General features: G+C 45.0%; 1 protein-coding gene across 1 annotated transcript in view; it reads left to right on the top strand.

The window, feature by feature from the left end:
• The first annotated feature begins 1,233 nt into the window (after positions 1–1,233).
• Positions 1,234–23,877, top strand: part of ELOVL6 (ELOVL fatty acid elongase 6) — an 81,003-nt gene continuing 58,359 nt past the window's right edge. The window contains exon 1 of the mRNA XM_064652102.1: positions 1,234–1,488. Coding sequence (XP_064508172.1) covers positions 1,400–1,488 — 89 coding nt within the window. The 5' untranslated portion in view covers positions 1,234–1,399. The remainder of the gene's footprint in view (positions 1,489–23,877) is intronic.

Raw genomic sequence — 23,877 nt, 5'->3', positions numbered from 1 at the left:
TCATCTGAAACCCTATAGCCATCCTAACCCTAAAGGAGCCCTTGCCATAGCATTTTATAACGTTCAGCTTCATCCTGTAAACCTCACCAGCTCTGGCACCAACTTTATGAAGCCACTAGTGTAAGAGAGCTGGTCTCCGACCTTCCGGCTAATGTGCTGAAAAACATGACTCAGAAGAGCATTGTAGCAAAAATGCAAGCAGGATCACCAGACTGGTTACCTGCTGATGTCCTACAGCTTTAGGGCCCTCTTTTTTTTTTTTTTTATTTTCTGAATGCTTGGCTTTAATATTAAAGACTTCTATGTCAATGAGAACTAAAATCCAGGAGAGTAAAGAGCATGCTGACCTGTGCCAGATCTGCTCAATTACAGCTGGCTTTTCTGACACGAAAGCATTTCACCTTCTGTCTTCAGACTGCAAGCTCAGTGGAGGTTGGGACCACTATTTTAGGTCAGCTCGTACTGTAACACACATCCAGGGTGCTGCTGAAGTCGGAAGAACTCAGCTGGAGACATCAGCAAGTGGCAAACGAGACAGGAAGGCAAAGTAAAGGCTACATAAACATGTGACCCAGCTGTGAGATGAGCTCAGCAGGTGATAGTTAGACTAGGGGTCTCTGCCTCATGTTCCACCAGCTCCATGCATACTGTAACATCCAAAAGTGTCTGTGCACAGCAGGGAGCTCGAGGTAGCTTGTCTGCGGGACAGTGCCCCCCGCATGGGGACACCCAGCCGCAAACCCTTCCCCTGCAGCATGCCGGGCCCGGGGCAGAGGGCCCAGTCCCGCGGGGTGGCAGCAGCCACAGCAGGTGCACTGGGATCTAAATGCAAAAAGGACGTGTAGGGGGTGTGTGTAGGCTTCTTCTGGGGGAGTATATGCGTCTGCCCTTCTGCCCAAATCTTAACTCGTCCTTCTTTAGTTCCCGGGTGGCCAGGGAGGGCGCGCAGGTCGTTGCGGCATGGATTCAGCCCGGGGATGGGGGCTTCCTATTTTTGTAGTTATTTTTGACGGCTTGGGGTGGCACGGGGGGGCTCCCTCCCCGCCAGGAGTGCAGCCCCGCAGCGGATGCCCCGAGGAGCGCTGCGAGATGTGCGCGGGGCGGAGGGGGGCGGGTGTCCCGGGCGGCGGCGGCAGCGGCGGCGGCGGCGGCGGGCGGGCACTAAGACCGCACCGCCCCCGGGCGCTGCGCGGCGGCCGCAGAAGAGGAGGAGACCGGCGGGCCCGGGAGGAGAGGCGCGGAGGGGAGCGGAGCTATGTTAAACCTGGGGTACCGCTGAGGCGGGGCGGGCCAGGCCAGAGGCGGGGGCTCTCCGGCGGCGGGCGCGCAGGGGCCCGGCTCCCGAGGCGGCGGCAGGCAGCATCTCGGCGCGGGGAGCGGCTCCGCAGCCACCGGGCCAATGAACATGTCAGTGTTGACTTTGCAGGAATACGAATTCGAGAAGCAGTTCAACGAGCATGCGGCCATCCAGTGGATGCAGGAAAACTGGTGAGTGCCGCCCTCGGGCCCCGCCGCCCGCCCGGATCGGGAAGGCGCTGAGCCCATCCGGGTGCGCGGGTTGCGCCCGGCCGGCGCGGCGCGGCTGGGCTCGGCAGGGCTCGGCTCTGCGCCGCCGTGCGCGGGCACACGGGTGCTGCCGCCGGCGCTACCTGCGCGCCCGGGCGGAGACTGACCCGCCGGGTTACACAAGGCCGGGGCATCCCGCCGCCGGCGCGGTGCGATGCGGGCCCTGAGCCCCGCCGCCGCCCCGGCCCGGCGGCGCAGAGCCGCACACGTGCCCCGGCTCTGCCCTCGGCCTCCCCTGCCTCCATCCCTGCCTCCATCCCTGCCCGTCCCTCCCGCTCCCCGCACTACGCCCCCGTTCAAACAAGTTGCGCGTTTGCCCGCGTTCCCCGTGGAGCCCCTTTCTCTTTCCCTTCCCCTCCCCCAGCTCCTAATAAAACTTCATTTGCAGCCATGCGGCTATTAACTTTCCCGGCGTGTGCCTGTGGCTGGGGAGCCGGGGCGAGCCGAGCCGAGCCGCGGCGGGACCGGGGGTGCGCAGAGACCTGTCGGGGCTTCCCGGGTCGCGGCGAGCCGGAGCCTGACGGACCCGCAAAGGGACACACGCACGCTCACAGCCCGGTCCGCCGAAGGGGAGTGGCTGTACCGGGAGCCTGTTTTCTGCCCGGCACTGCCGCGGGAGCATCCCTGGGCCCTGGCCGGCAGCATGGAGACAGGGATGGAGGGAGTGCCCCAGCTGCTCCTGCCCCCTCCGCGGGATCCACTGGCCTGTCCTCGGGAGAGGATTCCCCTCTCCATCACACCTACCCACACTGTGCCCCAGTCCTCGCCCTAGCTTTGTCCACTTGCATTGGCCTTGTGTTCAAGGCTTGCCCAGGCTCACCTGCGCCCTGCTGCTGCGCCATCACTGACCACCCTCGCCTGGTGCCCAGTCTTGCCCTTTCTGCTGCTCCTGTGGTCTGTCTCCCGAGCTAGCCCCCAACTTTCTCATTGCTGGCATGCCCTCCCTTGGCAGTGCTGCCTGCCCTTTTGGGCTTTCAAGTGAGGACCCTACCCATACCACCCTGATGTGACAATGGCAGGATAAGACTGTCTCTGGGCCCAGGCTTTGGTGTCTGTGTTTTCAGGGCAGAATGGTCCCAGATTGTAGATGGATGTCAGCCAGGGATTTGCTAGAATACTCTAGTGACTGATCTGGGAACTTTTAAGGGCAGTATAATTAAAATGACCATTTAAGTGCATGTATGTCTCCCTCTGTTCTCCTCCAGGTGAGCTCATTAGCTCTTGAAGAGTGCTTAGCGTCACTCATGTTTCAGGAAAAAGGAGACCACGTAGATATTCTTGGGCTGGGAGTGTTGGATGCTTCCCATTCTGTCCATGTTCCAGAAGAAAATTGGCATCAGAATAGGACAAGCTGGTAAAAGAGGATGGAGAGGGTGATACATGAGTGTATATAATAGCCAAATAACCCAGGAGAGATGCAGTTTAGAATAAAGAACGTGACTAGGAACCACCACTCCTGCATCTTCTTCTTGGCTCTCCTGTGCTTCATGATATGACCTTGGGAACGTTACATAACTTCTGCCAGGCCTCAGTTTCCCCAGCAGGGAAAGACCAGGGGAGTTGGGGATAATAATGCTGAAATGCCCATATGAGGTGCTTTAATGACTTACATAATGTTTGCCGAGTGCCTTGAAGATGTCAGGTACTATATAAATGCTAAGCAGTGTTATTAAAATATCCCTGGCAGTTTCATGTGCTGCAGAAGTCACCAGCTGGACTCTGTAATGCTGGGCTCCCACTTCCCAGGTTCAGAGGAAGAGACCATCAGTATTACGCTGCTGCTGTACAGCTAAAGAGACATGATCATCCATGTGCACGAGCTTTCTGATCTAGTTTCCCCTTCTCTAAGGGAACTGATGAATTAATACCTTTGATTCACATGAAAGTAAAGGAGAGTGATCTGCTTGGGGGCCTGGGAATGTTACTGGAAATGAAATGGAGCTGTACCCTCTGAGGTCTCTGTCGTGGCAGGCTTTTCCTGAAAATGCTGAGGATGACTTCTGAGTTTCAGGTTAAATTGTGCATTTTTATCTTCAAGAAATGCACTTGCTTAGGGATACAGGTCCTGTTCAAGCACTTGAGTTTTGCAGGGAGCTTAACTGGTGAAATACAGCAGCTAAGGGCTACACAAGAAGGCTTTTTTACTTATCAGGGTGACTCAATAGGTTTGTGTATGCAGACATCAATGGCAGTATATGGCTTCTACACTTCGTAGGAGTAGCCTTAATGTACACATCATTAATGTAAGAACGTTCTAAGGTGAGGTTGTTAAGTAGTAGTTTGCAGGGATAAACATGTTTTTTCATTCTTTGGGCAGCAAGACAGACTAAGGAAACACTATGGCGGGATTTTAAACTGTAATCACTATTTAAATTAGGATGCAATACTATTACAATGTCCAGCATGGAGGGAAATAAATTCTTTAGGTGTGGCATTTGTTATTTTACTTAATCTCAAAAATATTTCCTGATACCTTATAAAACAAAAAAAAAAAAGGCTGTGAGGTGTTAGGGGGGATGAACTGGTTCTAAGGAGTTGACCCTGACTTTTGGATTATTAGATGCATCTTTGGAGTCTGACTATGTTGCATATGAAAACGTAGCCTAGTTTGAGGATGGACATGAATTCTTTTACATACCTTCTGACTTCTGAGCTGGTTAAAGCACCAACAAGCCCTTTTAATTAAAACTGTGTAAGGCTAAAGCTGGAAAAGCTTGAATGCAAAGCCTGGGGTAGTGGCATACCCCTAGGTACTGGTATGGTTGGTTGGGAAGGATCATGGTGCAAAGAATGAAGTGTCTGGGTCAGCCAAGGCTTGCCCCTCCTTTTCCTCAGTCCTCTGAGTCTACTTCAAGCTCCATCACTGCCTGGGGAAAGTGCATGTCCTCTGCCCTCTCTAGTCGCTGGCACCCAGGGTTTTCTTCAGCACACCCGCATCCTAGGGCTTGTTTCCTCACTGCCATCTGCCCCTGGAAATCATCCCTCTGAGTCTGACATGAATGGAGCCCATCTGATGGCATATTGGTCTAATGGCAGCGAATGAGGACCTCCTTGCTTTATTCCAGATGTTTCTGTTTCACTGTATGGAGGACCCCATCCTGCAACATGCATCACTCTGAGACCTCTTTAAACCTTGGGCCTGAATTAGCAGAGCTGTAAAGAGGGTACTATTTTGACACAGAGGAAAAATGAATAGTCTGTTTCCTGATACTTATAAGCTGATGCATTTCATGCCTCCCTGAGTGCTTGGCTTTATGTTTATGCACATCGTAACGGTATAGCCCCCAGACTGCCTGGTTCTTTTGCATGGAGGCAGGAGAGGCTGAGCAAAGTTGGAGGTTGCAAAGACAGACCTCCAGCCTGCTGGTCTCTGATGGTAAGAGCTGCCAATTAGTTGTCTTCCCTAAACAAGCAATGGCAGGTTTTCAGGAGGTTAAAGAACTAACAGGTCCATTTACTGTCATGAAACTTCTTAGACTTTATGTTGTGGGAAAGCTGTTGTTCATATAAGTTTAAGTATAGTGCCATCATGTAGCTTTGAATGTAAAATACAGTATCACTTTAAGATACACTATCATATTGTGCTGAAACCATGGGAGGTTTGATTTAAGCACGACCAGGATTAAGTCAAATGTTTATTAAAGTAATTGCTTAAAATGATTTCTCAAATCAAACTCTCCCAGCACCTCCTCCCAAGCTTCTTCAAACAGGGAAGTGGTATGAAGTAAGTACTCTGCAGAGGATTTTTTTCCCCTTAAACTGCTGTATGAGAATTAATGCAGTTCTAGTTCTTTATCTCTCATAGGTAAGTATATTATTATTTTTGAAAATTCACAGTTCTGTCAGACATGCAGCAAAGAGGGTTGTAGTGCCAAGATCCTGATTCCCAGCTGCAGCCAGTGAGGCAGCAAAAACTGTCTGGTGCTTAGGAAAGCCGAAATGACAGAAATGCCTGGATGGAGTGGTGACTGCTGGAGTCCTTCTCCATCCTGCTGCAGAGCACCAGGTTCGGGCATCGGCACGAAGTGACAGTCGTTCCTGTTATAATTGTCTGGCCAATAATAATTATCTTCAGATGTCTGCTGACGAGGGGCTCGCCAATGGGGAGCCAGGAGGCCTGTGCTGACTGCGCCGAGATTATCTGGGCGAGGTGACGTCACGCTGGGGCTTGCCTAAAATCACAGAAACTTTTCCTCTGCTGCTCCGCCGGCTGCTGCAGCGGTTGGGCCATCCCTGCCCTGGCACCGATGCCCTCCAGCCAGCTGCTGCCCTGGGCAGGCTCTCCTCGCTCCTCTGTCTTCTGCCTCTCCTGTTTTTCTCCCTGAAAAGCCACGGTTTAACCCTTGGCAGCCAGCAGCGTGCTTGCAGATAGTAGCAGGAGCTGAGTAGGAGTGGAGGAGGATGAGCAGGATGAAAGTGAAACTGGTTGTTCCTTAGAGATGCTGTGGGGCTCTGCTGCAGAAACAGGCTGGTTTTGTTATCATTAACAAAAGTAATTATTCAATAAGGAGAGAAGCACTGCATTAGGACTGCTGGACATGTTTTGCTTTTTAAAGGGCTCTAGCAACTCAAACTTGATTCTGAAATTAACTTTGTGAACCTTAGGTGAGTATAAACATTTGTGTATTTGAAAGAAAACATCCGTGCAGGAGGTTATTTTTAACGTTTTGTTACCAAAACTTTTATGTGGTAGAGGCAGAAAGTGCAGCCAGTGCTGAGAGAAATTTATCCTTTGGTGTGATTCTCTTTCAAGTCAAAACTGCAGATAGATGTGGAAGGGCAGATGGTCAGCTAATTTGGATTTGTAAATGCAGTTGCCTTTTAATAATTCACACAAGCACCATCGTCCTAGGCAGGTTTGTTTCCTAAATGCAGAACAAGCTCTCCTCATCCACTTAAGCTGCTCTTACTTCATGCAGAAATCAAGAGTGAGAGGCTGTGAGCATATCTCTTCAGGCATATGTGTGTAGCGGCCAAAAACTGATGTAAATTACTTTTTTTTTTTTTTTTTCCTGAGCTCTTGCTAGATGCCAAGTGAAGGATGTGGAGAGGGATGCTGCAGTCACCCTGTCCTTTTCTCTGTGCTGCAGCAAGGACTCAAAGGGAAGATGTATGAGTTGCTCTTTTCAACAGAGAGACTTATTTGAGCAGAATTCAGTTGACCCAAGAATTTAGCTTGCCTCCACATGTCATTCTCCAGAGGGGATTTTTGCTGCTCTCTTGTGCAAACTGGCCATAGAACTGACAGGGCCACCAGTGCATGGCAGCTTTGGTGCTGCAGAGATTACCCACCTCTTTGCCTTCATCCCACAGGCCTGTCTGAGCAAAAGACTGATGGAGTATTGCAGGGCTTTGGCTCCTTGAAAGTACAAGGATGGAGTCTGTGTGGAATAACAGTAGGTGTCCTTTCAGAGTTCAGGTATTTTCAGTCTATGTGTGGGCCTGGGGAGAAAAAAAAATATGGTGGGCACCAAAATGTCATCCTGAAGATAAGTACATCAATGTCTTTTGGATTCAGCCTACTACTAAAGCATAGGCCTTGGCCTTTTGCTTACTCTTTCCCTAGGGTATGAACACATCTGTCATCATGTAGCTTCAGTAACTGTAAGCCTCTGAGAGTGAAGACATCTCTTCTACTACGTGAAACACCATGTGCTTCTGGGAATAATAATTTTGTAAGAATGGAGCAAGGACTAATCTAGGAGCTTGTCATAATTTTCAGAAGTAAATATGGACATTCGGGAACATTTTAGTTTAGGATGAGATGTAGGATTCTGATTTATTTTAGCTCTTTTGAAAAAGTAGCTCATATCCTCAACTAAGCGTACACTGTGAAAACAGAAGGGTGTTTGTAATAAGCATGGGCTGAGTAGCAAGTGGTGGTGTGAACCCTTGGAAGCAGTGTGCTTTTTGTGAGTGGGCAGAGGAGCGATGAGAAGAAACTGATTTCCCCTAGAGATTGGAGTGCAGAGTGCCCAGCTCTCTCCTTCCTCCTCTGAACGCCCTGGCCCTTTTCAATCTGAAGAGAGTTTTTTGCCTCACCTTGAGGAAACAGCAGTTTATGTGCCAGCACATGAGTTGCTGTTGGCTGTTCTGCTCTCAGGTTGCATATGCTTCTAAGCCCTTCCTGAGCACCACAGCAGCATTCCTGTCCCAATTACCGAGTTTTAGTCATATCTTGATGATGAGCCACTGTTATTAAGTTGATGTTTTTTTCCTCCTGCTAGTTACATGTTCGTTGTCCCTTGCAACTTAGAGACATTTAAAAAATGTCTCCTTTAAAAGCAGTGAATAAAATCTACATGGCTACAGCTTCCATGTTCTTCTCCTCCCCCAAATGGGCACAGTCTGGTTGTCTGTAGTCTGGTAAAAGAAGTGCTGTAGACAGGCTACAATAACTTGTTAGATGCTGTTCTTTTAATGGAGTCCATGCTGGTAGTTGCTGCCTTTAAATGGGCTTAGGGAAAGCAGGAGATTGCTACTTGTAACTCATAGTGTGATCTGCAACGCCTTATGTAGCTGGCCTTTTCCCTGACCCCCCTGTAAAAATGCAATGAGCATTCATGTCCAGTACATCTACTGCTCCTTTAAAAAGTCAAATGTGGTCGCATTCCCACTGGTCTCAGCAGAGAAAGGTCTGTCAGACTATTTAACTCTCAAGTTTATGCACTATGTTTTGCTGTCGATCTCTTCTCCACAGCTGCCTATAGTGGTACTCTGAATAAAAGGATGGTTTGTACTTTTTTCTTCCATCATGTCTCTGCCCCTTGCTGAAGAGTCTATCCCAAGCCCTTTTCAGCTGACTTTGATGTCCTGACTCTTAGGAATAAACATGGAGATAAAAAAGGGGAAAAAATTTTAAGGGAAAGGCTTACAGAGCTGGAAGTGTTGGAGGGTACAGAACTGGGGTTTCTTTTTTTGCATTGAGAGTGAACTTTTGTTGGTGTTCATGGAACTTTTCACAGATTTGAGAATGATAGCACGGGGTCCACTGGGACTGCACAAGGCAAGATGATGTAAAACACTTTTTGGAAAGCTTAATTAAGAATTTAGATACTTCTTTTTTATTGAAAATGGGCAGAGGTTAAAAGATATTATTATTTTTAAATGTAAATTAGCATAATCTAAAATATAAAATAAACTTCACTGACTCAGACTATATCAACATGTGAGATGTTTGTGTAACCACATTACCCACATACTGCTACCCAGTACCTTTTTTCTTGCCAACCATTTTGTCAGCCCACTTGAGCCCTGTCCTGGGTTGGAGTAGAAGGGGTTTGCCTTCTGCTGTGCCGCCCCGTCCCTGACCAAAGCACCCTAGCCTGCTCCTACTACAAGCCACGCTGTTCCTGTTCATGTCACAGCATCACATCCCCTGGGGCTCCCTTGGTTTGCTGGGTAAGGCTGGTGCAGCCTGGTGGGGGGCTCTGCAGGGACACCCAGGTTAGCGTTTTGCAAACTGGTGTGGTCAGTTTGCAAACCAGGCTGTGGTCAGACCAGGCTAATAAAAGGAGAAAATTGCATCAGTTCTCGTGGGTGGTTATTAAGGCTTTCAGATCCAAAGTAGCAATGGTACATGATACTGCCCTTCATGGTGTGCCCTGTACTATGTGCTTCATTGCAAACCGTCCATTGCAAATCTTGTTGACTTTTGTGAGGAGGTCTTACCCTTTGATTGCTGAGAGTTCTAATTACAGGAACTAGGAGCAAGGTGGAAGGATTCCAAAAGCAACATAACCTCAGTTTGGCTAGAGAAGGGACCCAGGTCCTACAGAGCGGACATGGCATGAAGTGGTGGGCAGATCTTACATGCTGAGCAGTCCTTGACCTCCTGTGGGGACGAGCTGATATTTGGAGTAGGGAAGAAAAGGGGCAGATGCAAGTCAGTTGTTTGCCTCATGCCAGTGGACTTGCGACTTTGCAGAGCATGCGTAATGGTTTATTCAGCGCGTGGGATGCAGGGGACAGATACACCTTTGAGGATGTGGGGAGTCTGACTTCAAACTGAATGCAGCTATAGCCACCTTGTAGAAGTTGGGCATCAGTCAGGTGCTTGAGTCCCATGATTTCAATGGAAATCAAGGACCTGTGTCATCTCTGAAAAGGTCTCTTTGTTCCTCAGTTCCTCAGCTGTAACATAGGTAAAATTCCTCTCGGGGGATATTCAGAATTGGTTTTCTACCATGTCAAAAAAGTGATCCTGATGTGGTAAGACCCATATGAATAAGTACATTAAAACAATACAGAAAACATAACTGTCTTACACTATTACTATGAGGCTTGTACTAGCACTGAAGAATACTTTATTCTTGCTAAGGATGTAGGACAAAGTTTGTCTCCTTCATTGGGGTAACTGAGGACTGAGAAGAGCTGCTGTAATATTAGAGGCAAGGCAGTTTAGTGTTGGTACCATGTGGTTAAACTGCAAAAGTTTTAATTGCAAATTTATGAAAGGAATTGTCCTTCAAATAGTCCAAGAAAACTTCAGACTATTCAACATTCAATAATAACTTTTAAATAGAATTTTTAAAATTTGTTGGTAATTAGTTTCAGTATATGAAGTCTGCAGAAAGAGTGAAAAATGAATTTGACATCATCCAGGTTGTGAGCTCCTCAAATTGAATGTGTTGATTTTGATGTCTGATGGCCTCGGTTACCCCTGGACATAGAACTTGAGGTCAGTCAAGAGTGTTATTAAGGACAAATGTCTGTCCTATATGTCTTGAACCATCAGTAGTATACATACGCCTGGAAAGAGCAATCCCAACGAGTGCCAATTAATATTTTAAGGGGAAGAAACAATGGACCAAGCTAATTTCAGAAAAAGTACCAGAATGCTATTATTGAGGAATCTGATCTTAGAATCATAGAATCATAGAATAGGTTAGGTTGGAAAAGACCTCCAAGATCATCAAGTCCAACCCCTTGATCCAACTCCAATTACTATATCATGGCACTAAGGGCCACGTCCAATCTCTTTTTAAAAACCTCCAGGGATGGTGAATCCACCACCTCTCTGGGTAGGCCGTTCCAATGCCTGATAACCCTCTCTGTAAAGAATTTCTTCCTAACATCTAACCTAAACCTCCCCTGGTAGAGCTTGAGCCCATGTCCCCTTGTCCTATTGTTGGTTGCCTGGGAGAAGAGACCAACCCCCGCCTGGCTATAACCTCCCTTCAGGTAGTTGAAGAGAGTGATGATGTCGCCTCTAAGCCTTCTGACTAGATCTTCTTGTCTACCTCCATTTTCACAAGGAATTTTCCTCTGTTGACATGGTAGCTCTGGGGCTGCCGGCTGCCCCAGCCCATGTTACATCTCTGCCCCTCTCCTGGGTGTACAGGGATCCTGCCCGTGTGCTCAGGCATCTTCTGTGCTCGGGCAACTGACCCAAACCCAGCAAAACCTGCTGGTGATTTCACTGCCTTTCCTAGGCAAAAGCAGAAGCTGTGAGGATGTGCTAAGTGGAACTGCTGATGAGCGTGTGCAGCATTGATTGCAGACTCATGATGAAACAGGTTATTTAACAGGTAGGAGTATTTCAAGGTGCATAATGTTGTCTTTATATTATTTTGTGAGGGCATTTCCCAATCATGGTTTTTCATAAGATATTGCTGTTGGCCACTGTCTGAAACAAGATACTGGCCTAATTCAACCTTTGATCTGATCTGATCTCTCCTCCGTACTTAAATATCCTTTTTTGATTATATGCCTGATGAAGTGACATTCACTCTTGCAATGGCAGTGTACACAGACAATCAGTTTATTTTGTTACATCATTATTTGTTATTTTAGAACTCTGTAAATACTGTGGAGTTAAATATGTTATTTTTAAATCTTGCTTGGGAGCCTAATGCTTGGCAGGATTCCTTCTGGGCAAGGCACTGTCTGTGGACACAGTAAAAAACTCTTCTCTTGCCCCTAACAGCTTGTGGGTTTAGTTTAAGACTAGTAGCCCAGGCAGACAAAACTTACTACTTTCGAGAAGGTTTAGATAAATTATTGCATGTACTATGAGAGCCAGATCTGTGCAGCTACATTGCCACCATCTCTGTGACCCAATTGGGAGTTTTGCTTCTGTCCCAGCAGAGAGAGGATGGCTCTAGACAGCCAAACACCATGAAGAAAAGTAATGGTATAGCACTGGAAGGAATCCTCAGCTAATGTGTCCTTGTTCACTGACTTCTGGTATTGTGTCTGAAATGCATGTTTTTTATTTTTAACAAATTCACTTGAGCTTTCCAGCATTTTCCAAGAACTTCCCTCCTATATCAGCACTTGGACCATGGACAAATTTAAATTTGAAAGATAGGATCAACACCAGATATTCCTGTTGTAACACTTGGAGCCAGACTGTCACAAGGCTGTTGTACTCAGGATGCTTACCCTTGTTAGAAATGGAAGAAAACTGCTGAAAGAAACATTTTGAAAACCTGTCCCTCGATGTTCATGAGAGGTGGTCCTTGTGTATGTTTCCCCTGCAGGAAGATGGTAGTTACAGTGGATGCCCTTTCCCAGATTCCTTCATGTATGTGTTTTGATCCTGCTCAGGATGTTTGCGTGTCTGAGATCCTGGTATTTGGTGATTGTGGGCAGTTTATGTTAGTGTTCACTCATCCGGTCCTTGGAGCACCTTGCAGGCATGGTGATGGGATTTGTTTGACCATGGATGCCTGCTGTGTAAGGTGTCTTGAGTCATCTCATATGGAAATAGGGAGCTGAGAGAAATAAGTTGTGTTCTAAAACCACTCCCTTCTCTTTAACAAATGTAGAGAGACTCCAGGGAGCTAACTGAACCATAGCTATTTCTCACAATCCTTCTTCCGTCCTTCCCCACCATGCTTTTTCTTCTTTTTTCAGATACCTATTTGATTTTTACTTGTTATCACCCTTTGCTCCTCCCTCTTTTGTTTTCTGTATATCTTCTTCCCATTTAGGATCAGTCAGGTCAGCAGCACGGGTGGCTGTATGCTTCTGTAAAACAACTTGCAGGGTGGGACACAGCTGGCACATGTTTTGGTGTTGGGCTGGTGGAGCTGGGCAGTACAGACCAGGCCCTGAGCTGTCTCTGGATGAACAGAAAGAGGACTGCACCTTTTGATTAAGTCACTTCGTCCTTGATTTCTGGAAAAGGACAATAATAACCGAAGAAGAGTGCTTGTTTGTAGCTTTCCACAGCGCCCATCGTATCCTGATATAAAAGGGCCATCTATGGAAAAATCCTGAATAAAGTCTACAGTAAAAATTCTGTTGCCTTCAATGTAAGAGATTTTGTTCCTAAACTTGTATGTGTTGGCTAAATGTAATGTAGCATCTGGTATGTAAAATTATTATGACAATTCACATATTTTGAAATGGCCATTACTGTAAATGGAATAATTAGGAAAGATGCTAGAAGAAAATTAAGAGAAAAGAAATTGTGTCTGCATTTTGGAGAAATACACACCAGTCTGATAATATGGGCAATCTAGAGATTAGAGAGAAATTGTAAGAGCTACCACAGGTTTTCATTGTGGGGTGAACAAGCAGAGCTCTTCCCTGTGCTTTCCGTCGTAGCATGCCCTTGACTGAGAAGAAAAATGGACTAGGGTAACAAAAAAGATCTGTTAGAATCTATCATGTGTCAGCATTAAAGCTGGAAATGCAGATTTTGACCTCAGGCTTTCCAAATACTCTTCTTGGCTTGGCAGTCCCCATGACTTCAGCTGTTGTGGTGTCATGGAGCATCTTCCCTAATGAAATGCTGGTGGCTTCAGGGTGGGCATGCTAAGTATGTAAGATACTGGTGAACCTCAGTGAACTGTTGCAAGTACTGTGAGCAGTTTTCAACTGCTTCCCTTAAAATGGCATATAGGATTGAGGGAGGCTTTTGACAGACCACAGGTATCTTGCCTACGATTATGTTCCAGCATTTTGTCTTCATAGGCTGTGTCCTGATGACCTTAGTTACTATCCATATTTATTGCTGACAGCTCTTCTATTGTTAAAATAGCTGTACATCTTGAAAGAGGGACACTTGTATTCACTGTATTACCATGGAGAGTTACAGTATTTTAGTATCTTTTTTCACTTTGCTAAGGTCCAGACAGAATTCCACAGTCACATTCTTGGTGAGTTAGATGCTTTAATGACAGAAGCTCTATAATGTAACATTTCTAAGAACAGGAGGGATGCCTTGAAAGTGGTGAATCTGCACTACCAGGGCTGCTCTGAGAGCTGCCTGAAGTAATTTCAAATGGAAGTCTTGCCGAATGAAAATGGCCAATTTCTCTGACTTTCAGCTGAGGTCTCTCTTCTTAGCGCCCAGGTCCTATATGACATTTAAAGAAAGCAAGACTTTGGTTCCTAACACTGTTGAGAGTCTCTCATTGCATATACAGACATAAACTTGGTACCATCATACATTTTTCCAAGCTGCTGGATCAATGCTACATCTTGAATGTCAGCCAGCGTATGAGGCAAGAGGAGCAGCCTCCCTGTCACCCAGGTTGCACAAGAGGGTGATGTCAGGGTGGGTTGCCTTGGGTTTGCTGGCACTGGAGGAGCTTCCCAGGGCTGAACTTTTGCCCCATGCCACGCAGATGCAACCACTGCTACAGCTGGGTAAACTGAGCTGCCTGTCATGGCTTCTCCTGGGACCATGATCTCCTGCAGTGGAGCAGAAGGGACCAGCAGAGGCAGAAAATTGTCACACTGCTCCACCTGCCTTGCCTGGAGATTCCTGAGAGCAGTCCCAGACACAGAACAGCATGGAGGTGATGTGTCCTAAATAGTACCCATGATGGCTTATATACAGAAGTATTCATGGCTCATGTGCCCAAAATGTTGCACCCATGCAGTCAGAGCTGTTTCCTTCTAGCTGCATGAGTAGGGATTCTTAAGTTGTGAATTGGACAAACATCCCTCTCTAACTGGATCTCGCAGTCTGCTATGATAACAACCTGTGGTGTGGTCCTTAGACTATCCTGCTCGACCTGCACCCATCTGGAGAACTATAGACTTTTAAGGACCTTCATTATTAAAATTGGGGTCTGGATTCTTCCAATTCAGTAGGAGACATCTGTGATGTAAATGGGAAGTGGATGTGAGTTTTTGTGCCTGAGTACGAGATGGCTCTACCATTACCTGTAGCTTTGGTTTGGACAGAGATGTGAGTGCTGCTGAAGTTGGAATAAGCCAGCATTCTGCAGGCTTCCCACAGAAATACTGGTGAAGAGGATGTAAAAGCAAGATTTGGCTGTGGAGTAAATGGGGGGGTCACTTCTTCAGCATGAAGATTAAACTGAAAAGGACTTGTTTCCCAGAGACTGGCTTACATGCAATCCTTTCTGTGCAAGTGCTCCTCTTCCAGAATAAAACTACCCATTATCCAGTGTTGAACCAGTTAATGTTAGCAGTGGGTAAGCCTTCTCTGCTCTGAGGTAGTGGCTGCACATTTCAGAAAGCCTTACAGAGCAGGAGGGAGAAAGATGTCATTTTAAGTCAGGCTATGTTGACTCATAGGAGACATTCTGAAGGTTATGGATATATGTTAAGCAGGTATTAAATAGCCCTTGCTTTATAAATATCATTTACAAAAGCAAGTATCCTTCAGGGCACCAGAGTGTATAAGAATATGAGTTAATTAGAGTCTGCATTTTCAAAGCAGCGGAACAACTGGATTTAGATCAGAGGAACTGCAAATAAGTTTGCTAGTGACTTGAAATCCGGTGATTTTTGCAAAACTTCCTGGCCTCATCCCTTGCTTTTTCTTCTCCCTCGCTGCTTTCTGCAGCTGTGTCCATTGGAGTTGGTGTAGTGGTTTGTGATCTGTGTGACTCCAGAGAGGAGTGGTGCAGCCCCACTGTGCAGTGGCTGTTTGCAGAGGGGCAGGTTCACCCGCTGGTGGGATGTCACAGCACTGCTCAGAGGCACTCAGTGACTTGTTTTGCAGAGAAATGCGGGCTGGCAGGAGGAAGAGCTAGAACACAGGCTAATTTGTAAAGAGGCTCGGTGGAGCGTTTCATGGCCTGCAAAGTGACCAGGTTAATCCTGGAAACCTGCAGCCTTTATCATGACACCTGACACAGCAGCACAGCCGGCTGGCTCTGATTTACCAGATTTCCATGGTCACGTCTCCGTCTTTCTAAACATGGCACAGATTTTTTCCTTTCTCAGGCTTAAGGTGGGGAGCAGGGAGGGGGGGAGCTGGGCAGCAGTGGAAGAAATCGACATTAAGCCTTCCCAAAACCAGTATGAAAATGCAGGGGTCTCATTGTTAAAGGAAGGGACCTAACACCAGGGTGGTGCGTCGTTCAGGTTACTGAGGCTGTGACTTTGTCTGCAGCATGAGCAGCTTTGTGGTGCATTCAGAAATGCTTGCCTGACTAACATATTGCTTACATTTGCTGACTCACTCTTGCACTGCCTTTTTCTTTCTTGTTCCCTGGATGTGTTGATTTTTATCTCTGTTACTAGGGCTGTGCCCCAGACACTGTATAATCAGCGTGTTTGTGTTTGGCTCCCATGTGGGTGGGAGGTATCTACATTTGGATACAAATGTTAATATAATTCACCCGCAAGTGAATAATAGGAACAAAATACAGAGGTCTGAACCCCCCTGGCGTGGGAGGGAGGTTAGTGACACACTGCTTTTGGGGCAGGGCCATCCCCAGAATCATTGCCTGGCATTTTGCACCACCACCTGTGTTCAGTCTTGTTGTGTCTTCAGGTTCTGCTCCCCAGTACGGTTTTGACTGATTAATTTAAATTCAGACTCTTAAAATATTCTGAATTGGAAGGGACCCACAAAGATCATCAAATCCAACTCTTAAGTGAATGGCTGGTGGGCAGCTTAGTGCTTTCACCTGTAGAAGATACTAACATGAGCAGCCTGTGTCTGGAAGAGCTTTCAAAGTGGAAGCCAATACCCGGCCATGGCTGAGAACCACAGCAGAGCTGCTGGGTCCCCTCTGTCCTGATGTCCTAGGGGAAGTGTGGGTGTTTAAAGGTCCTGCTTTCCAATTGCACTGGTTGTAGGGTGCTCCTGAAAGGGTTTCTTTGGCAGCTCCTCTATGGCTGTGCTGCAGCAGCTCTCCGTCCTCACAGCCCAGCTTGCTTTCCCACTTTGATCTTTCACCCGGAGCCATTAAGTATCTTGCCACTTCAGAGAATGCCTGTTCTTGATGTGCAGTGCTCGTGTACTTCTGGAGGCACAGCTCATTTCAGACATATCTTTTCAAATACTAGTGATCCTAAGCGATGGTCCTAAAATGTTTGAAGATCCAGGTTGGTATACAAGGACAATTATGTCTTCAGGTTTTTTTCCCTTTACAGCCCAGGCTCCTAAACTTTGTGTATGAGTATGGTTGCATCTATCTTGTGTTTTGAACAGACCACCATTTATTTTTCTTGTCTGGCTTGTTTAGGTCTAGTTTGAAGCCCATCTCGTTAAGTTGCTATCACATAACACTCCTGTCTCCTGTTTTAATCAGATGATGTCCAGTATTTTCACAGTAGTCTTCATGTGAGGAATAACACTGTATGGCTAACTACCAGGGAACTAATTAGCAGACAGTTCCTTCCCTCATGGTTCAAAGAGCATTATGTATGCATTCCCAGGAAATCATACCACACAGAATCACCTTGTAGCAGCATTGCTGTAAACGAAATACGCTTTTTCCCCTCTGTGCCTTTTCATACTTATTACCATTGTGTTAGATGGGGAGCAGACAGACAGCGCTCCCCGACATCACCAAGCAGAATCCAGCTTCGATGGTGCCTTCAAAACCCTCCCTGTGCTAGTTCTGCACAGCAGCAGCTGAATAGAGGCAATCTTCTGAGTGCCTGGACACTTCAGGGAACTTCAGCCTGGAAAAGGCTGCCTTTATGGTTCTTTTCAGGCATCATTGCTTTTTTTCAAGTTAAACAGTATTTATAGGATTTCTTATTGCAGGTTTCAGTATTCCACATTCAGTGAGATCAGTGATATTTAGCATTTGCAAACAGAAATTTCAGAAAAATCTTGGCATTTTTGACTGTGACTTTTGTAAGTGCTGGAAGGCATTAAACATGCAGCTTCTCTTGTGTCTTCTGTTAGCTGTTTCTTCATAGTAGAGATAACTGTCAGCTTCTTGAATCAAGCTCTGGAAGCCCTCCAGGCATTTCAGTGGCAATGCTAAGGACTTGCGACCAGCTTTACTCACTTTAGGGTTTACATTTTTGTTATTGATTCTGAATAGATAATGGACCAAATATATATTCAACCAATATCAGGACTATGTGTGCTTGTACACACATTTTTGTACATTTGTTAATGTATTTTTATCAATCCCTTTGGCAGCAGAGTGCTGGCTACAATTTGCTTTCACTTGGAGGGGCATGCAGTACACCTGGAATCGACTGCCCCAGTGGTAGAAATACAGCCCTACCCTCTGCCATGGACTTACCTAGACTGCACTGGAGCAGGATGAATCTCTGGAAGACCTGCAGTACATTGATGATATTGTGGGGGCCAATACAGCTGAAGAAGTTTTGGAGAGAGGGAAGAAAATTGTCCAAATCCTTCTGAAAGCCACTAATTGTTATTGTCTCTTAAAAGCAGTGCCTGGCACCTTGATCCCATGCAGTGAGAACTTACTGATTTATTTTACCCAAGTGAACAGGAATCAGTCACATAACTGACAATAATAAGAGAACTTTAATAAAGAGGCCTGATCTTTATCAGTGGTAGCATGTATTCTGTTGAGATATCCTCTACTGAAATATTTTTTCATTCCTGTTGAAATGAAGGTGAGCAATAAGCTTTTTCTTCAGCATGATACACTCTCACAGGACTGGGTGAGCACTGATACTGGAACAGATGAACTCCTCTCCACCTCCAGACTGCAGCACCTGCTCCCAGTAACATTTTTATGTCCCTTGTGCAGCTGGATAATGAATTTCTGTGATGAAAAGCTGCTTTAGTGCAGATTTTAAACTAGAAACCAGGACTTTGCCACCCAGCTTTCAAATGTCCTTTATCAGAGAGTTGAGGAGAAGGCTTCACTGCCTTGCCAGAGTACCCTGTAGGCTGGAAACCCTAAGCCTACTCCCACCGTGGTTGGCCCTCAAACTGCTGACACTTCAGCTTTGAGCCATATCCTCTCCCCAGCCCAAAGCTGGCCACTTGACTTTTTCTGTAAGGTACAGAAAGAGGTTTATATCCGCTGGAAGATGCTTTGGGCTGCAGGCAGTCAAGGAAATACCATATATTAGTTATATGGATAGTTGGATCAGAATTTTCCAGCTGTTTATTTTATAAGCATGTTGAGACATCTCAATGCAGTTAGAGGTTATTAAGTCCAAGTTGTTAAGTTAATTTTAATTACTGTAGTAGACCTTTAGCATTAATGTTTAATCCAATGCTACTTATTGGCCTACACAGTATGTTGATACTTTTTAAAGCTTCAGATTTGGCAGGACTCTGAAAGAGTACTTGTATTTCCCAGATACTTGGAGGGTTTTCTTTCTGCTGCTGTTAAACAGCATAGACTTAATGTCTGCATTTGAACTGAAATTTAAAGCCATCTGCAGAAAGGAGCCTGATGCTGTCATTGTAAGCAGCATCACTGACTGATTTTGAAAATTGTGCCTATTTGCGTCTGCCAGGCAGAGGCATTGGGTGGAAGGCTGATGGAGGGAGAAAGAAACAGATTTGGTTTGGTTCAAATGAGGCATAAAACATTGCACCAGCCAAGGAGGTCTGAGAAGCTGCCCAACAGACCATGCGACCTTGTTCACTGAAGTGAAGCCTAGCACAGGATGCTTTCAACCCCTTCAGATTCCCTGGGAAAAACATCCTGCTGGCTACAGCACAATAGAATAAGTATCAGCCACCACGTTTTTCTGTGTTGTTTGAACATCTTTTCTTTTGTCGTAAAAGTGCTTCTCCAGCAATTCAATTTTAAATTTCAGAGTTTCTTGCCTACATTAGTGTTTAATCTGCCTTCTACTAGCTGGCAATTTCTATCCTGATTTGCAGTGATTAAAAAGTAATTTAGCTAGGATTTGGTGGTAGTCCAGGATTCAGGCATTTTTATCTTGTAAGTCAGGTTTTAAACTAAACGCACATTATATGTATACCTGCTTTATTTTAAAAAAGTTTCATTCAGTGTTTCATTTTTAATGTAAAGACTACTGATGATTTCCTGGTTTATTCAGAATTGAAGATGTATAACTGTAGCTACACAATGAGAGAGCATCTTCCAATTGACTATTCATCTCTTCAAAGGGGCACCTTTTGTGGCCAATATCAAAAATGCACTTAAGCAGTTTCTGAGTCTCTACCTGTGGCTGCTGTGTTTTTGCTGTTGTGTTTCAGGCAGCAAACCCAGCCCTGCCATGTTTTGCTGAGGCAAAGCTTCCACTAATGCCATAGGACAAGTTTTTTCCTATATCATGAACAGCTGTAAAAGAATGCTAACGTAAAAAGATAGGAGATTCAAAGGTATATAAATACTTGATTCTCTTACAGAGATTGTCCTTATGCAATTTTCTTAAATATTTGGTCAAGCTTTTCTGTCTGTTGTTTTCTTTGGTGTATGTTGTCACCAAATGTCTGCTGACCTTTCTTGCATCAGCCTTCACTGTTTAATAACTCAAGATAATGTGTGCAAATACTGGAATTTATATATTTGACTGATTTATGAGTAAATCCATCTCAATATCTGTTTAAATCTGCCTCAGCCTAAAGCAATGCTGATGTTGATACCCTACAGATGTGTTGCAGTTATATTGCAGGTACTTGGACATGACAAATTTTATTTATTAACTCTTCTCCAATTATGACAAAGTACCAAGTAGGAGCACTGATTTGAGTACATGAGAAGGACATGGACCTGTTGGAGTGAGTCCAGACGAGACCGCAAAGATGATCAGAATGCTGGAGCACCTCTCCTGTGAAGAGAGGCTGAGAGAGTTAGGGTTGTTCAGCCTAGAGAAGAGAAGGCTCTGGCCACACTTAATAGCACCTTCCAGTACCTAAAGGGGGCCTCTAAGAAAGATGGAGAGGAACTTTTTACAAGGGCCTATAGTGATAGGACAAGATGGAATGACTTCAAACTGAGTGTAGATTTAGATTGGATATAAGAAAGACATTCTTCACTCTGAGAGTGGTGAGGCACTGGAACAGGTTGCCCAGAGAAGTTGTGGATGCCCCATCCCTGGAATTGTTCAAGGCCATATTGGATGGGACTCTGAGCCACACAGTCTAGTAGAACATGTCCCTGCCCATGGCAGGGGGTTTGGAAATAGATGATTTTTAATGTTCCTTCCCACCCAAACCATTCTGTGATGCTATGATTTTCCATCAGGTAAGTGCACTTTTTGCAGAAGTTGTACTTAACCTGCAAATATTCACACAATTTTGTTGTGGTGGGTTTCTGGGTTTTTTTACAAGTAATTAGCATTCCTCTAAATTCTTCTTGGCTGCTTATCAGTTCATGAAGGGCTACACAGCACTTTCACTGTTTAAATTCAGTGGTTAAGCATGTATGATGAAACCCATATTACCAAAGCTGTAGTCTTTGGTTCCTGGTTTCAGTGCTCTGTCCATACGGCTTTCATGGCTTGCCTCTCACTTTTTCATGTTGTGATCTGTTTAGCTTAAGACATCTTTTGATCTTTGGCTTGTAAACAAAGGTAATAAACACTTCTGTAAGGTGTCTTGGGCTTTGTAAAGAGAGTTGTCCTGTTGTGTCATTAGGCACTGTTAAGTGAAATAGCGTATCCCAGTAGACGTTGCAATGGGAATTTTATTTCTAATCCAGGTTAGACAAATAACTATATTTGGACTCCACCAAATGTTTATCCAGTAGGCTTCAGTCACACTAATGTCAAACATCATTTTGTCATCCATGAGAAGAAAACAGTGGTATCCTTGAGTAGCATCACACAGTGTCTCAGTTTTATGGCACTGCTCAAAAGCAAATGCAATGAATGTTGATTTGTAAAGACTTACTGCACCCTCTGTCACTGACACATGGGGATAAACCCCTGTTCCCATTTCACTATGCAAAGTGAAAGATTCAGGCCCAGGTTTCAACTATACTAGAGTTTTTGAATATTGAAAATCTTTGATTTTGATCCTTATTTATTTCCTACAGTGAGTGTGAACTAGGTCTAAAATTCCAACAGGCTGTACATTTTAAAGTTCAGATGAGTTCATTTCAGTGAATTCAGAGAAGGTTTCAAACCTTCCAGGGTTACTTTTTCCAAATATAGAACAACCACTCTTACTATTCTTTTATGTATAATTCTGTTCTATAACTTTTTCAGTTATGTACAATACATTTTTGGTGTTGCTTGGGTAGCCATCCTAAGTCTGATAAGAGGTTAATTTGGGAGACCTAATTCTTAAACTTCTGTCATTTTAGCAGTGTGGTCTGGAATATAGTAGCAGAGTTTTCAGCATTATACTTTAGTCCTTTTCTGCCAGTGGATTCGTTAAGTCAGGACCAAGTTTTAAGTTAAGTAAGTAGGAAAAAAAGTAGCAAGTACAGACTTCTAGAATCAAAAAGCCAAGGCCATTTCATGTTTTAATGAGATGTGAAATGTTCTCACCTTGCAGAAAAAGCTCTCCAAAGAAAGATCACTTTTGTCTTTAGGTTATTCTGTGGGTAGAGTCATATTTTTTCTACTAACAGCTAATGTCTAATACAGTTACTGTTCAGTTATAAAATAATAATTTTGCTTGAGAGGCCAAGGCTTTCTTCTCTTGTTTAGTATCTCTTCTTTTTGCTCTCCATGGGTGAGACCATAACAACTGTTCTACTATACAATAGATGCCGCAGACCAAATACAGGCACGGTAGTCCTTTCCCAAAATAAAGGTTTTCCTACAGGCAAAATCAGGTAGCCAAGTTCCTGAGAACATTGAAACTTCAACATGTAATGTGTGTGAATCTGCTCAGCATGGGACTTCACATCAGAATTAACTGCAGGGACAGGTTCCATATTTCAATGGTAACCTTTTAGAAGGTGATAAAATAATATCTGAAGTTTAACATAAGCTATTCCTCAGTAACAAAAGGTGATGAAGTAATCTGCACAGATTAGCGTGACCAGACTAGAGTATCCGATACAGCATTACAATAATGCTGTTTCTTACTACCTATTATCAATAGAAGAATAGTGGACAGCCCCAACTGCAAACTCATGTAGACCCTGCATGCTCTTTCCCCAGTTCTGTGCTTGCAGAACTGTGCAGAGATCCATCTGTTCTCTGTGCACTTCAGTGTCTGTGTGGAGAGAGAAAAATCACAGGTTTACAGTGTTTTTAGGCTCAGTCACAGTCCTCCCAGAAGGCATATTTTGAAGTCATTTTAGAAGATCATAATCAATGAATCAGCCTGCCCTGTACTTTTAGTTGTTCTTAGGATGATCACATAATTTTGTATTAGATTTAGTTCAATCAGTATAGTTTAGGTAGTTAAAATAGCTGGGAAATAAGCAAAAAGACTGGAGAATGAGTCCAGGAGAAAAAAAAAAATCATTGAAACTTCCTCATCAACATCTCAAAGGCTTAGAAAATTAGCTTCTTTGCAAGGAACTTCAAGCTGCCATTTCCTGTAAGGCCAAAAGGAATTTGCTGTATTCTTTGCTGATCTTTCTGGATCATTCCTCATAGCTCCCAAGTGTAAAGGTGGCTAAACCTAAATTTGTTTAATGCTCAGTAGAAAAGGGCCTTGTATTTTTAAACTTCTTCCTTGGAGTCCAGGATGGAGAAAATTTGAAAGAGAACAGCATGGTCTGGACCTTTCTTTGCAGACCTGATTAACCTGGGGAGCTCTTAGCAATTATAGGGTTTGCCTTTATAGGGTCCTTTCAGTGCTGGGTTTCATGTAAACAGGAAACAATTGGAGAAGAAATATCATGCTCTATTTTCATTGCATTTCCTGTGCAAAACTGTGGGCCGAGCCATTTGGGAATTTCCCTCTTAATTACACCCTTGGTTGTAAGAGGTGTGTTGATTGAGGTTCAAGGAGACCAAGCACTGGATCCTACACTTCAGCCACAACAACCCCATGCAGCACTACAGGCTGGGGGGGACGATTGGTTGGAAAGTGGCCCAGTGAAAAATGACCTGTGGGTGCTGGTTGACAGCAGCTGAACATGAGCCAGCAGTGTGCCCAGGTGGCCAAGAAGGCCATTGGCTTCCTGACTTGGATCAGCAATAGTGTGGCCAGCAGGACCAAGGCAGTGATTGTCCCTCTGTGCTCGGCACTGGTGAGGTCACACCTCAAGTGCTGCGTCCTGTTCTGGGCCCCCTCACTAAAAGAAAGACATTGAGGTG

This window comes from Pseudopipra pipra, chromosome 4 (assembly GCF_036250125.1).
Source record: "Pseudopipra pipra isolate bDixPip1 chromosome 4, bDixPip1.hap1, whole genome shotgun sequence".
Classification (NCBI taxonomy): Eukaryota; Metazoa; Chordata; class Aves; order Passeriformes; family Pipridae; genus Pseudopipra; species Pseudopipra pipra.
The sequence above is the reverse complement of the archived record's forward strand: the minus strand, read 5'-3'. Positions and strand labels throughout refer to the sequence as shown.